Genomic DNA, 16,876 nt, shown 5'->3' on the forward strand with positions numbered 1-16,876 from the left:
TTCATTTAATATAAATGTATTGGACTATCTTAATAGATTGTTACATTATAAAACATATCAAAATAAAGCTACTAAAAGTTTATATTTCCATCCCATGTTTATCTTATGAGTATAATTCCACTCCATATAGAAATTTCATACATGTTAATTCTTACTAGTTCATTTAATGTTATAATACAAATATTTCTCTTCTTATCAGAAACAAATTGATTTATTAAATATTTCATGATATTTCTCTAAATAAGATTGCCAGAGTCATAACACTTTTCCACTACTATTCAATTTGTAGTTTGCATTATCAGAAAGAATTAATAATCATCCTTATGAAATTCATGGACTACTAGGTTAAAAACTCAGGGAGATGCCTCAGTTAAATAAGCGCTTGCCTGGCAAGCTCAAGAGCCTGAGTTCAATCCCTGGTTCCGCAAAGAAAAAAAAAAACAAACTCTTCAAAGGCTAAATATTCAGAGAATTGTATTGGGAAAAATATGAGATGATCACTCTAAAGATAACTGCCTTCAAAGAATACGCAGTGTACATAGGGATGATTTGTCTATAAATTCTGTAATTACAGAAGCAGTGACTATCACAAAATAAAGTTTTGTAAGAGTTTATCAATAAATAAAGTTTCAGAACTTTATGGCTCAGGTATTCTTGAGGCTAGATCTTGAAAGATGCATCAAAATCATGCTAAGGGGTTGGGGAGATAGCTCAGTAGAATAAACACTTGCCTGTCAAGCACAGGGTCCTGAGTTCAATCCCCAGTACCACACACCCCCAAAAAAAGAATCATGTTAAGGCCATGAAAATGTAAGAATAAAGAAAGTGATATAACAAAACTCAGGAAAACCTCGCAGTTGCACAGAAAGAATTAAGAATCAAGACCAGAAAAGTAGCTTAGAAGAAAAGGTTTCATGTGATTTGGTAAAGAGCATTATTACTAAAATAGACAACTGATCAATCCTTCAAGTAACAGAACTTTCATATTCTTCAGAAAATCCTTGAGATTTCCTTACGACATGTTGCCAGTATCATATAACTTGTAATATATTTCAGCATTTTATTATTTGTGGTTATTGTTCAGAAATAATAAAAATATTAACCTTGATTGATACTGAAAATTGTTACTCAAGGATAGACTTAAATATACATTAATCAATTAGTACTCAAGGTACTATAAGAAAAGAAAGCATAACAACTTCTTTGACCTTCTTTTATTTTTTGAACCTAATGATTTGACTTTCCTGTTGCTTAGAAGGCCACAGAAAAATCAGTTAGCATTTCTCAGAATTGAATAGGATCCTAAAAATTGTAACTATTTAGTTACTTAAGGCAAACTCTGTATTTTTAAATGTTGTCTTGTTTTGATATAGAAAAGGCAAAAGTAGTCAATAAATGATATAGATAGATAAATAGATAGATAGGGTTAAAAGAGAGAGAGAGCGTGGAGGAGAGAGAAAAGAGGATGGGTGCATGGGAGGGACAGGCTCCACATCCTGCTGCTCAGCTCACCCTCTGTAAAGCAGGCTTCAGGTTCCAGGGACTCTTCAGGCTCAACCTCCGGCTGCTCCCCCTCAACAGGAGCTCCTATGTCCACTGTGCTGCCCTCAGATGAACTAGTTGCATTTATCTTCTGCAAATCAACCCCACAGAGAATATTTTAAATATTGCCTTTAATATAGTATTAAAATTCACAAGGTGTTCCCCCCCAGTCTTCTGTATGCATTTTCTTCATCTGTAATTTAAGAATAACTTAAATATAATGCCAATCTGCTTTAGTAGAGGTGGGGGGTCACAAGATTAGATGTAGCACTCTAGTATAACTTTTTTTTTTTATAACTACAGTGCTAACAACTGAAATGATTTTTGTGAAAGCCTAAGTATACAGATTCTGAAATAAAATGCTGCAGAAAGCTTATGTAAGCTGCCACAGGGACACGGTCACCTTGCTTTTGTCAATTAGTTTGCAAATGGCATAGTTTGTTTTAGTCTAAAATTGTGACCCAACCAACAAAGCTGCACAAGTGTATTTTCATGTCAAATGCAGAAAAGATTGATCAAGAGCAAATAAACAGCAACAATCTAAATTTATCCACTTTTCATTGACATGAAAACATAGGCTACGGGTTGTTATTGAATATATTCTATAATTTTCTAATTCCAAAAGAGCAGCACATTGTTAGCTATATAGCAACAGCTGATACTTCGCATTCTCTTTGGCCAATGCACTCCTGTGATTCACTGTGCATTTGGAAACTACTTGTTACTCTGGCACTCTTACCTGCCCAGTTGGTACAGGCAGAAACGGATCTTTGGTTGTTTTGGTGTTTTTTTTTTTTTCTTTAGTTTAAACCAAAATCAGCAAAAAGGAAAGTACAGTAGAACAAAGTACACTTAAATGTTGAGATGCAGTGAACTTTTAGCCAAATCAGGCTGTTCTGGGGATCGGCACAAAGGAAGAGATCCCAGTCTTAAACCTCAGGATAAAAATTCTGTAGGAATGATCTAGGGCCAGGTGTGAGTGCCACGTGGAATCAGAGTAGTTTGGGCCACAGCATTCTCGAACCTGTTACAATGTTATTACCATTAGTGCATAACATTAGGAAATGGTTGAGCTGAAGGAGCTACCATATAAAGAAGATGAGGTAAGCACATGATAAAATGCACACCGAACTTTGTTAACTAGAATAAGATGCTATCAAAGTTAGTGCTAGAACGATGCTATTCATTGGGCTAAGGAGTCCACAGATTTCCCTAAGAACTGGCTCCTTTATATTATGAAAAGACTTTTGTGTAAAATGTTTACTTAGCATATAAGTCCGGATGAAGTAAGCATATTTATATCTGATGTATGTAAGACTGAAAGTGATACTGGTTTAGCTAATTTAACAATACCAATGGTAGATCCATAACCATTAGACGTTCATGCTTTAGAACTGGTTTCAAGATCAGTTTTAAATTTTTCTAAAATAGTTAACTCAAACATTATTCATTATAAGGTGCTTGCATATTGTGAATTTTCTAGTTAGTAGGTATGTTACAACAGTAAATAAACATAATATTGTGTTATTAAAATTTGATTATGTTTTTATTCTATATTGAAGTTCCACAGTACACAGACTTACTACAAACACTTTAGGTTTCACGACTCTAATTTCATACCTTTTCACCTTAAGTTAGATTCTTTAGGAAATAAGCATTTTTTGGGGGGTATATTCGGGGAATCAAACTCATTACCTCATGCTTGCCAGGCAGGCATTGTGCTTCTGAGCTGTATCCCTAGCCCCTCTTCTGTAAATAAGTTGATTTTCTATACATGTAATTAAAAATAAATCATTAAACTAGTCTCTCACTTCAGTCTACCTAACTCCCAGGAAGCTGTTACATATTAGGGACCTGATAATAGCAATCTTGTGTTTTACAGGATGCTCGGATAGAACACAGGCAATCGGACACTTGGAAACGTGATCACATCTGACCCTGCACACAGCACACAAAAGACATGGAAAATAGTCTTTTTAAGAAGTAAGATCACATTGAAAAGACACAATGATGGAATTCTTGACATCAGTCCAAGAGAAAAGTGAGGAACCATATTCAGGGCTCTCCACACACATAGGCAGACACTGGTGAATGATGCCTGCAGAGCCCACTTCAGTGCTAAGGATGTTGCAGGTGCTCAATTAAAAACAGGAAGATGAGTGAAGAAGTAAGGGAAAGGCTTCATAGTAGAACAAAGCCTGACTTTGGATGGTGACCGGGAACAGTCTCTAAAGTACTACAGGAAACTCAGGGTGAAAACACCCACATCTTCACAGTATCTCTGCATCACCAACTCCTCTCTCCTGCTGCCAATTAGCTGAGTTGTTACAACTGCCAATGACTTTGGGAAGACTTGCGTCATGACCAACATGTCACTCTTTACTATTTTGCAAACAATCATGCCTCTTCCTTTTATAATTTCTTCCCAACAGATGTGGGCTCTTAATTTCCTCTATCCTATCTTTACTCTGCAATATGCACCCTAGATCATTAAAAATTATCTTTAGGCTTTAAAATGCATTGTGATATTTGATGAAGTATAAGTCAAATTGTGTCAGACACATTTTTATCTCTCTAACCTGCTTTCTGGACATTTGGGGCAGGAACCTTGTACTCAAGGACTTATGGGTAATAAAATAAATATAGTTCAATGTGAAGCAGCAGGCTTTCTGCTGCCAATATGTTTTTCATTAAATATCAAATTAATGAGAAAAACTGCTAGATAATGCATGCTTTCCATATGCTGGTCAAATTAACACTTTATCCAATGGTTTACCCAAAGTTAAACTTGGAGAATATCAGCTTTGCATATTTAGCCAACAATGAGAACCATCTAGAAGTTTTTCTGAAAAATACTGTTTTAAGTTTCACCTCTGGAAATTCTAGGAACAAAGCACTTGCTTCTGTGTTTTCATTAATTTAAATCATATTATTATTATTATTATTATTATATTATTTGTATTTTAAAGAAGGGTTTATAGGGTGTTCAGGGTCTCACTACTAGATTGGACTTATAGTGATCTTCATGTTTACAGCCTCCCAAGAGCTGGGATTACAGGCACGTGCCACCCTGTCCAGTCTCAATTGCCATCTCAGTGCACCCCAGGGGCAGGGCTGGCATGGTAGGCCGGGGATCAAACCCTGGGCCCCTGGGCCTGCTTGCAGGTGCTTTAATCCTCTGAGCTATTTGGCTGGCCCTTAAATCATATTAAAAATAGGAAAACCAGTATTACTTCCTTTCATTTTAATGTACTGCTTTAATATTGATATAGTACCAATAGATACAATTTTTTTTTCTGAAGTCAAATACTATCTATTTAATAGTTGGGCGGTTACTCTTACTTTTGTAAGACTATTAATTTAATTTACATGTATCTTGTATTGCTAGAAGACATTTCTAGGGGAAAGTTTTTGACATTTATTTTGGAGCTAAGATCAGGTTTTTGCCATCATTGTATCCCTAGCATCTGTCCTTGAAGTTTGTTTTTAATATATATTTGTTGAGTAAGTGGATAGAGAGCAGTACTCTTATTCAACCTCTGAGTACAGCTAACCTCTGGTTTGATACTTTCTCACATTCGAGGGGAAACAATCTTCTCTCTTAACTGCAGAGTAAAACAAATCCTTCCAGATTCTGAAATATAAAACCAGGTGATTCTGATTATAAAATTAGTCTAAGATAAGTCTATGAAATTAACCGTAATTTATTTCTGGTGTCAAGAAAAGCACTGCTTGCTTATTTGGCACTGCTTTCTGTCTTCTACTCTGTCTGCGTAGAGCTGGGGCTTTGGAGGTGAATGGCGCCTCTTCAAGGAGAGGCCATCTCATCCTGTGTCATCTTTCTCTGTAATGGAACAGCAATGGCTCTACCACATGTGTTACTTGAATATCTCTACATTTCTTGTACATAACTGACAAATGACAAAAAACTAAGTAGTATAATCATTCTTAATTATCAGCCCATTGGATCGCTCTTACATAAGGAACTCTAGGCTAGCCACCTTGTGGAACCCACAGCATGGAGCTCTGGGGCATCGGTACCCGGATCTGCCGGAATCTCTAGGGAATTTCTTTGATGACTCACAAGCAAATTCAACCTTCATCAGCTTAAGATGTAATTAAGCACTGTAGGATCAAGATAGTGCAAATAGTCTTGCTGATTTTTGTGTTGCATATTCACGAGCTTTAGTATTAATTCAAGTTATAGCATATTTCTTATGTTTCCTTAATATAGAGGTAAATACACAATAGCATATTTCATGGACAAGAAGTTTAAACTGTAATCCTGAGATGTAGTCAAGAAATTTTGATTCATAAATCTTTTATGATATTACTACAATGTCTTTATGTCACATAAAAAGTGAATAACATTATTAAAATATATTGAATAAAGCAGATGAAATACATAAGTAGCCCATAAAAATCAAACTATGAACATAAAATTCTTCAGCTTCAGGTAAGGTGATTAATTATGCTCAACCTAACTGCAGTGCAGATTCACTAAGAGAACTGTCAATTATCAGTCACCCCATGGAGCTATCACAACTTACCCACTTACAGAATTTTCAAATACTGGTTGCCTAGCAATGCTCCAACCAGGCAGCGTTCACTGCAAAATGCTACATAAGTAAGAAACCAAAATATGAACTGGCTATCAGTAGATCCACTTTGACAAGTTGTATATTTAACCTTTGGTAAAATTTAAATGTTTAGGTTTTCTTTTTATCACCATTCTTATTTATTTAACTAGAAGACTGGACAGAATGATAGTGTTAGAACAGCCCTTGCTTAGTTAAGCTTTAACAAAATAGTCAAAACTCAGCAAAGCAAAGTGAATAGACAGGAAAGCCAATCTGACATGTTATGAACAGCATTGGCAACTATTTACTTTTATGTAGAAATATTAGTTAATTAATACTAAGATGGAAACATATAGGACTGTATAGAACAGTGTGCTGGGATTCTTCTAAGGTTTACATTAATTATGATCATATGATTTAAGCAGGGCAGAATTACAATTTTCTTAATCTAATAAATGTACACAAAATATGTCATTTGTATTTTTTAATTTTTTTGATGTATTTTTTTATGTTGTTGCAGGGTTTCACCATGCATCTCAGACTCATGGTGATCTCCTGCTTTCAGCCTCCCCAGCGCTGGGATTACAGGTGTGCACCACTGTGTCCTGCACGCTGGCTGGCTCAGCCCACCCTGGGGGTGGGGATGGCACAGCATGTGGTGCCGGGGATGGAGCCACACTCTCTGCGCTTGCCTAAGCAGGCGCTTTAGTCTGCTGACCTATCTCGTGGGCCCTTCTCATTTGTATTTTAAAATTGTGCACTTCGTACTTTGCTTATCAATGAGAAATTATCCTAAGCATGAAGGTTCACAATACTACTTCCTTCAGAAAGCAAAAAATAAGAAATAAATATAAATTATTTTAAAGCAGCTACATAAATAGGAAAGAGGAGGAAAAAAAGCTCTCTGTTAAGTTTTTCACAGCAACACTTATTTCTCATTGTGAAGGAGCATTTTTCAGAAAATGTAATTAGTAAATATTGTACAAAATTTGGGAGAGTAGATATGTTTTAATTCACTTTAATGAAAATGTATGTTTTTAAAAAGAAGTAAATTCAGGGGCTGGAGAGATGGTTCAGTGGTCTAAAGCACCTACTTGGAACAAGCTTGGCAAAGCACAGGGACCGTGGTTCGATCCTCCAGCCGCGCCCCCTGGTGGGCTGAGCTGGCCACACACACACACACACACAATAAATAAATGTTAAAAAAAAAAATTAAAAAAAAAAAAGACATTATGCTTAAAAAAAAAAAAAGAAGTAAATTCAAATATAAATTTTAACAAGTACTCCACCATTGACTATTTTGGTCTGCAAAAATGGCAACTTTTTGCTCCTGGATACCATTGCTAATCACCACTGAAGGTGTTCTAGGTCACTTTTCATAAAAAATCTCAACATGAGAATGGAAGGGACAGGCTTGCTTCATTTCAGCGGGGCTTCAGACCAAAACACCATATCAACTGTGAAAGGAGTTGTTGATGTACAGAACAATTTGATAAGACAGTAAAATCAAAACTATCATTGTCATACTGTATTATCCAGAAAATCATTTTAGTGTTTATAATGGACACATAATAAAAAAATTTAAACCAGCAATAGAAGGCCTTAAATATCTTTCTTGTGTGAAAGACAGGCTGGCTGTGTCATAATGTTAAATCTGAGTTTCTGGTCCAGTTTTTCTAACTTTTCTGACTAAAGATATTTAATCTTTTCTCTTGCTCGATCACTATTCCACTAAAATACTTTTCCACAGGACTGCTTATTCTCTAGGATAAATCAAAGATGAGATCCCTCTGAGATCATCCCACTAATTCTTACAACAGTCGTCCAGCTACATTCTTCACTTCCTTTCTGTCTCCTGCCTTGGAATTTAGTGTATCCTTTTAGGAAATGAGCAGTGTTTCCCAACAAAGGCTCAGGAATGTTTTACAGAAAATTGGAAAGCGTCCTCACTGTGCCTTGAGAAGGAGTGAGACTATTCCTGATTAGTTTCTAACACATTTACAGCCAGTTAAATTTCATAGATGTAATGGTAGGTCATAGATTGAGTGTCATTTCCCACAAACACATTTCTATACAGGAATATGGAAGATGGGACACACAGAGGATAAGTGAACTAACCTTGTCTTTTTCCAAGAAACTGTAAAAAACAAGCCATTATCTTATGTACCCAAAATTTCATACTTTTCTGAAGAAATAATGCATAATAGGACAAAAATTTTCTCTAGTTTCTGAGTATGTACATGATTGTTGAAGTAATTATACACTGTGGACCTCATTTTTATAGAATACCATTCCTTCCATACATAAATCCTTATCTTTCATGAATCTAGAGTACTAGTGGCTGAATATTCTGATACAAACTATGAAAGAATACTAATTGATATGACATTAGAAGAGGTACACATTTAGAAAACCAAAATGATAGGTATTTCAAGCATGGTTTTAGTATTACATTGCTATCTTCAGTGTAGTTGCTTAGTTCACAAGGTTTGTCCTAATATTGTTTAGACAAGAGATCGTGTCTGCATCTTGTCCTCTTAATAACTACTACGAAGACAATATGCCATGTATTCATTATTGTAACTGTCCTACTAACCTGTTTTGAAACTCTTTCATTGCTACTTTTTCTCATTAAAATGAATAAAAAATTAAAAAAGAACACTGCAAGAATGACATAATGGTTGCTTCTTTCAAAAAGCCAAACGCTATTTTATGTTAGTATCATTTTATATTTTAATGCAAGAGGAGAGGAAACTTATTGGCAAAGTGATTAATATTTCTCAAAAGGGTGATCAAATTGGATGGAACAATGTAGTTTACATTGGAACCATCACTTCAGCATCAGATAGTGAATGGTCCACTAAACAAAGCCCACAGAGTGGTGCTAGAGCCATTGCTGTAGTCACATATAAGGGAGCTCCCTTTATTTTAAAAACATCAATGGAACAACATCTCATGAAGTTCTTCCTGAGTAAGAATAGAGTAATGTGATATATGAAAATAACGTGCTTCGGAACAAAGTTGCTCAGCAGGTTGTCCACTCAGAATGGACAGAGTGGCCAGCAGGGGAGGATGGAGGAAGAGGCTTCCAGGTCTATTTCAGGATGAACATGTTACCTAAAGATTGATGTGTGCCTTTTCTTATTTGTTTTCTGTTGTGCAAAATAAATTCATTCTATTTTCTGTCACACTAAAAATTTTAGGATTCAATACAAACAAAATCTTCAAGGGAGTCATTTTTATTGCAAAATATTTTTAGACAGTTGCTACCTGAAATCATGCTCTTTTCCATAAGATGAAGCAGATAAGAAACTACAGTCATGCTCCTACTTGCCAAAACATAAGCATTCTGATTAATTTACAGAACATCATGTAGAAAATTTATAAATGAGTAACAGATTGCTTTAATTTTCAGATTTCCCTTCAGAAAACCTTAATATGACACTGAACAAAAAAAATTACCCCAAAGTACACTGCGATTATGTTTATAAAGAAAAAAAGAAGACTCAGGGGAGAGAAAGGTTTTTGTGATAGAGTTTTCAAAGAGCAGTAACTCCTCTCTAGATTCTTAGTATATTTTAGGCTCTGTTAACACTAAACAAAAATTAAATAACCCACAAAGGCATGCATTTTTACTTTTCATTGAATGTAATTTTTTTCAGAATCTACGTAACAAAAACAGCAGCTAAATGTATGTATACATATTTCAAAGTTAGAGTCGTCAGACTTGCCCGACCATGCTTCATCTGACTCAGCCTCGTAGCAGCTGCGCATGTTTTTATTTCACTGCCAATGGATGGGCAAGGAACATAGCTGAGTAGCATGCAGGCCAGTCAAAGGGCACTTAGAGACTGCTTATATTTAGAGAGAGATATACACAACTTGCTTGGGTAACCTGGGTAAAAGTGGTGGCACGAGCCTCTGGCTGGTTAAAAAACCCCAGAGCTGCTTTCTTGATGGCTCCAGCTTGGTTTTACCCCTGTGAGAAGAATGGTAAGCAGTGAAGGTCACCATATTACACTCCTCAATTTTACTTTGAACAAATTATCATTCAAGCATGGCTTCAACATTATTCAAAACTCTAAAAGGAAAGTCAGTCAATCAAAATCACAAAAGGAATTACATTTACTACAGCCAACTTAGCACATGAAGAGCTAAAGCATGCATGATTATGATATGCGTTTAAGGGACGTACTCCAGAGAACTCCAGAAAGCTAACAGAGAGAGCCTCATAAGCTCACAGAGACCTAGAGGGGGTCTTAGTTCTAACACCTCAACAAACGGATTCTGAGTCCTTTCATTTAGTGCATCCTATAGAAAGAAATTCCCTTAAGCATTTTAGAAGGAAGTTCCCTAAACTTTAGAAATCATTTAGAATGAAACAATAGTATCTCCCATCCTTTCTAACTATTCTATGCTTGATGATAAGCAGCAAAATCACAATCATCTGTTTAAAAAATGACCAAACATAAAGTGACCAGAAAGCAGACACTAGAAAGGTATTTAAAGGGTGTTATTTAAAATTCTCAGATAACTGTTCCAATTTTCCTTATCATTTTTTAGTGTAGAAATATAAGGAAAATTCTGAAAGATCAAAACAGATACAGAGATAAATATCAATATAGATATGGATGTAGCTCTTTCCTAAACTGTGAATTTAACCCTTTATTACTTTTCTAATTTATGTCTAAAAGTTTGCTATAAAGCCATGTATAACAATTTCTCCACATAATAAACTTCAACATAAGGGTAAAATGATACCAAAAGTGCAACTCAATTAAATAATTCTCTCCACTTCCAATGAATAGGTGAATTATCTGCTTCTAACTTCAAAATAGATACCAAGTCCACACTATTATTTTGGAGCATTTAACTGAAGAGTAACTCAAACAGAAAAAATAAAAACAAGAAACCGTACTGCTAATAAGAAAAAATAAGAACACTGGATTCCCTACTGTAATTTCATCTTTCCTTCCTTCCTTCCTTCCTTCCTTTTTCCTTCCTTCCTTCCTTCCTTCCTTCCTTCCTTCCTTCCTTCCTTCCTTCCTTCCTTCCTTTCTTTCCTTCTTTCTTTCTTTCTGTATTTGATACACAGTCTCACTACACAGCTCAGACTCACAGTGATCCTCCTGTTTTCTGCCTCCCCAGCGCTGGCCAGCTCAGCACAACCCAGGGCAGGACTGGCATGGAATGCAGTGCCGGGAATTGAACCCCGGTCCCTGAGCTTGCCTAAGCAGATGCTTAGTGTGCTGAGCTATCTTGCCAGCCCTAATATCCACATTATTGAACATGTCTTAGGTTAAATGTAATAGTTTGAGGTGAGGCTAACTATGTGCTCTACTGAAAAACTAAAGGCTTTAAGATTTCTGAAACTTAAGAAGACAGTGTCAGGTTAACCATACATCAAAGAGCAGTAAAATTTACCTAAAAGACTAAAGCAGATAACAACCTCAACATTTGGTTCTTTATGATTAACTTAGTTTATGCAATACTCAAACCCTGAACCTTCTTCAAAACAAAAGTTGACTTTTTCTCTACCTCAGGCAAAATAGCCAGTATCAGATATAATGTCAAAATAATAGGAAGAAAGTATGGCTTAAAATTCTAATGACTGAACTCTATTTTTTAAATATTGACCTCCACTTCTAGTGATACACAGGACCAAAAAGGTGTACAAACCAAATAAGTATATTTATAACTTTAGCTCTTAAAGAATTTAAGATATTATTCAATCTTTAAATGAAAGTCCAACTAGTGGGCTGGAAATGCAACTTAGTGGTAGAGTACTTGCTCATACCCAGAACCAGAAAAAAAAATCCAACTAGTAAACACTTTGAGTTCACATAGTTGCAGTTATTATTTACACAAGGCTTGAATGTTTCACTACTTCTCCATTAAATTTCATAGGTTATTTTGTGAAAATGGTTAACTATGGCCCTGTTACTTGTATCTTACTCTTTAGTGTCTATATTTAAACATTGCCTAGATTTCATGTTTAGCATTTATTTCTCCCTAACCATTAAATTAGCAATACAATGTACCTATCAATAATGAATAAGGGAAAATATCATGCACTTTCTCAGTCATATCAAATAAATATAGGGCTAGCGACTGAAATACTCGACTGTTCCCTTCTCTGAAGTATGCCTCTCCTCAATCTCTAATTAGTATGATAATGTTATGCTTCTTAAATTGTACATTTCAATGCTTCAAATTCTAAGCTATCATTTTTAGACTAAGAAAAATAATAAAAGTCTTAAGTGTCTATAAAAATAGTTCAAATAAAAAGACGTGTTATCTTTGTTGCTTTTTGCAATCTTTAAGTATTGCAAATTTCTAATTTAATATAATTAAAAATTACTTGTTAAGATTTTGGATTCTTTCTTTTTTATTCTTTTTCTTCCCCTTTCTTACTTATTCTTGCACTCAGAGTTTTGTAATCTGCAGGTTCATATCAAACAAACCAACCAAAGACATACCCTGGGAAACTACCCACTCAGGCCCCCCTCCTCTCCCCCTCTTGGACAGGAGCTCTCTTTCTCTCAATAAATATATCCTGCTCATAAAAAAAAGACATACCCTAGCACGTATATGTTTAAGGCTCAATCCTTACTGGGTTAATAAACCCAGAATTTTATATCCTGTAATACATTAAGGTTTCTACTTCAGTTGGCTAAGTAGAGTTAAAAACATGTTTACTCTCATTCCTTATTATACACTTCTTTTTCTTAAAAAATCATGTACTGCAGGAAGCAGAAACCTACACACACACACACACACACACACACACACACACACACTGAGCCCAAACCTAGTCATAATTTTTTGAGTTAATATGTCTGGGAAAACAAAATAAAATCACATTTATGCAGTATCTTATGATGAGAATTTAAACTAGCTCCCATTAAGTTTTTTTGGCACATAAAAAAATACCACATATAAAAACTGCCATAAGGAAAAAAGGTTCACACAAACTGAGGCATGTTCATAAATCTAAAGTGTTTTAAAAATACTTAGAATTTCTGGTATGAATCCACATATGTATACTATCAAGAATTCAAAAAGTGATTATTTAATCATACGAAGACATCATTTTTCTAATTATATTTTAATCTATTATTACTTTATTAATCCTATTTTGCCACAGAAAAAATGTATCAAATATGTTCTATTTTCTTATGGTAAGGAGACACACAATCTGAAAATATCTAGCAGTTTTAAAGCAACAAAATATATTTTATCAAAATATCTCCACATTCAAAAATTCCTACCTCTTTGCTTTCTTCCATATCGGACTCACTGCTGAACTCTTCAGTATTTAAATTTTCGAAATCGGATTCTCCAACAGCAATTGGTACCGTCACGGTGAGGCTGGGGTTGTTTATAAACGACATGTAATCACTTTCATCGACAACGTATTTTTCCACACTGCTGCCGATGCCACTGGTGGTTCCATTTCCATCTTTGAGATAATTGAGGTCTTTGCCTATTTCAATAGTGGTGTGGTTGGAGATACAGCTGTCTTTTTTGTTATTTAGATCTTCCAGGGGCTTTATTTCATCTAAAGCCTTCTGCTTTCTAACAAAGGCTTTCTGAATAAATTCGCGTATCTTTCTTTTCACGAAATCAATTCCTTTCTGCATCCGTCCCACAGCAATCTGCAGGTTGTTCATTTCATTGTCATCGTCTGTGGCAGCAAGATTGTCAGAACTGAAGGAGCTCAGCAGCAAGGCCAGGAAGAGGTTCAGGACCTAGATCACAACAGGAAGACAGGTGATGGTGGCATCGAGGCTGTCTTACTTGCTTTGAACTCTAAATTTTCAAAATTGTTTTTATATTTATTCTACACCGGATATTTCTTTTAGTTCACAATAGATTATCCTGAGTAGTGAATGAAATGAAAACGTACCTGGCAAACACCAAGTAGAACTATTTCACACTATTTTCTTCTTAGTTGTTATAAAGTCACGGAAGCTATTGTTGCATTGAATGTCTACAATAACTTCAATTTTTAAAGAGAAGTTTAGACAGCAGCACGTTGACAAAGAAATAAAAGCTGCTAGACATCTGGCCATGTCATTTGCATTTCATAGGGCACTAAAACTTCTATTCCTTAGAACAAACATAATTCCAAATATATTTAAATATTAGTTGATGTTTATGCTTTTAGATCATTTTTTCATTTAAGTAATTTGCTAAATTAGAGAAAAATATATTTGAGGCTAGAGCACACACCTCAAATTTTGATTAGGACACCATGGTCACTGTGTTTAAACAGCAGAAATTCCATGAACAAATGTCTGTTATAAAACAATAATGTTAATACTGAGTTAAAAATTATAGAGTTGAGGTTGTGCCATGAATCTCCAAAAATACTGCTATGAGTAAGTGGAAAGATTACTGCCAATGTTTCCACTGTGCTCACTGTAAAGAAACAATTTAGTAAAGAATAAGAAATTTTCATGGGCACAAGAAAGACTGATATAAAATTTTGTCAGAATTTCAGTGGCAATGTCCATAGGCCAGTGGTTACTCAACCATACAGATGTAAATAAGACTAAATATAAAAAGTAAGTGATTTAAAAGAGAAGTCCCGGGCAGATGAGATAGCTCAGCAGACTAAGCACCCGCTTAGGCAAGCACAGGGACTCAGGTTTGATTCCCAGTACCGCATGCAGTGCCAGCCCTGCCCTGGAGTTTGCTGAGACAGCAATTGAGACTGGAGTTTGCTGAGACAGCAATTGAGACTGGGTGTGATGGCGTGTGCCTGTAATCCCAGCGCTTGGGAGACTGAAAAATAGGAAGGAGCACTACGAGTCCGATCTGTGTAGTGAGATCCTGTAGACTCTGTACTAAATACAGAAAAACAAAATAAATAAATACATAATAAATGCATAGTGACACCCTGTATCAAGCACATCAAATTCAAGTGAGAAAATAAATAAACAGTCCTGGAAAAAGAGGTTATGTAAAAGAGTTCATGTCCACTATAGCAAAAGGCAAAAACGTATAAGGTCCACTAAGCACTGAGTGAAATTTTGAGTCTCTATACTGCCTCATTCAAGAATTGATATTCTATGGCTCCTGATAATCACAGTAAGACCTGTTTATGTGACTTTTCTCTGAATCTTTTTGTGAATGAAAAAATAGATCAAGGAGAGTTAATAAAATTAAATGTTAAATTTTAGTATCATATGACAAAAACTGAATTGTGGTGTGATAATTATTTTCTATATTCAGTTTCCTAAGTTTTATTAATGTATTAGTCTTATCTATTAGGAATTCTTATTGATCTACATCAATTAATCATATCTCAGTGATGTCCAATATGGAGTACATTTTAATTGCATTCTTGACACAAACATTGTGCACACACAATACCAGGGTAATTAACACATCCGTTGCCTTACATGTTTTTTCTTTCTTCTGAAATATACAATGCATTATTGTTGACTACAGTCACCCTATTTTGAAATAGAACACCAAAGTTGCTTTTTTAAAACAAGAACATCTTTGCCAGCAGATTGAGAAATTTTTAAATTCAGAAACATGCTAGGTTAAACAGAAACATTCTTGAAGCCAGATTCTAGAGCAGGTACTTATAACAAAAAAGCAAAACAAAAAAAAAAACAACCCAGCTTTTTAACCAATCTCTCAGCATGCACTAATCCTTGGGCCAACACAAAGTCCATGTAATTATAATTCATTCTCATAACGAACTCATAAAAAAGAAATTATGATTTTCGTTGCTTTATAGAAGAGAGAACTAAAGGCTGCTCTGTACCTTCAGTGCCTTGTCCAATAGTATAGATAATAACAGAAGTAGTATGATTTTTGTTTTGCTAGGGTGATTCTAAGATCTTAATTGTTTGGAGAAAGAGACGAAATAGTACTTCATGTCTGCTCATTGATATTGCCATGCATTTACATACATACCTTTTATTGATCCATCTATATATTGGTAGTGCCAGGGGCTGAGCCCACGGCCTGTGCAAACACCCTGCGCTGAACTGCACCCCCAGCCATCAGTGTTCCCTTTCTCTGAGCTCTTGTCACATATAACCAACAACATAAACTTTGCTATTAACTTTTTGTTTCTATAATCTTTTATAAATTGACAACTTTAATGCTATTTTCATTGTCTAAAAACAATAAAAGTGTGTTGACCATCATACTTTTTCATAAATTCAGTAAGCCAGATTATTTGCATGGAAGGAAAATATTACTATTATTTGCATTTTGGGATCCAAATTGAAGTTTAGAACATGTGTTCCTACGTTTTCTATTCTTTGAGAAGAAGCCCCTAATCTTCCATTCTCTGTGTGCTACTGCTCCTCTTTCATTTAGGGAGAGAAAAGAGTGTCCACTGCTTTTAGAGCTGTCCATGAAAAAAGCCACGTTCGCATTCTGGAGCACCTGCCTTAAACCTGTAAAAAGGTCATAAAAATCCCGGCCTAGGAAGCACGGTCTGTGACCTCACCTCTCTCGCCAGGCCTACCGGCCATGGCTCACAGTGGTTTGGAGAGGTCCACATGCCTGCTAGCAAGTGCGGAGAAGAGCAGAGGAGGGCTCACTTAGCAAGTGTGATAGCCTCACTTTGATCCGTAGCAAATAAATAAACAAACAAATAAATGTATATATTTCAGAAATGCAGTACCTAAGCTAATGTTGAGGAGTTTGAAGTCTGACACTAAATAAAAGTAAAAAAAGATAATCTTTCAGCCTTTTATCTCCACTTATTTTCCTTTGAGGAA

The 16,876-nt window shown here is 35.4% G+C and overlaps 1 protein-coding gene across 1 annotated transcript in view; it reads right to left on the reverse strand.

The window, feature by feature from the left end:
• Positions 1-16,876, reverse strand: part of Scn2a (sodium voltage-gated channel alpha subunit 2) — a 98,810-nt gene that overhangs the window by 32,630 nt on the left and 49,304 nt on the right. Inside the window, exons 16-17 of the mRNA XM_004646394.2 lie at positions 13,394-13,873; positions 1,513-1,633 (exon numbers count right to left, since the gene is read on the reverse strand). Of these exons, the coding sequence (XP_004646451.1) occupies positions 1,513-1,633; positions 13,394-13,873 (601 nt within the window). The remainder of the gene's footprint in view (positions 1-1,512; positions 1,634-13,393; positions 13,874-16,876) is intronic.

Source organism: Octodon degus, unplaced genomic scaffold (genome assembly GCF_000260255.1).
Source record: "Octodon degus isolate 3935 unplaced genomic scaffold, OctDeg1.0 scaffold00267, whole genome shotgun sequence".
NCBI lineage: Eukaryota > Metazoa > Chordata > Mammalia > Rodentia > Octodontidae > Octodon > Octodon degus.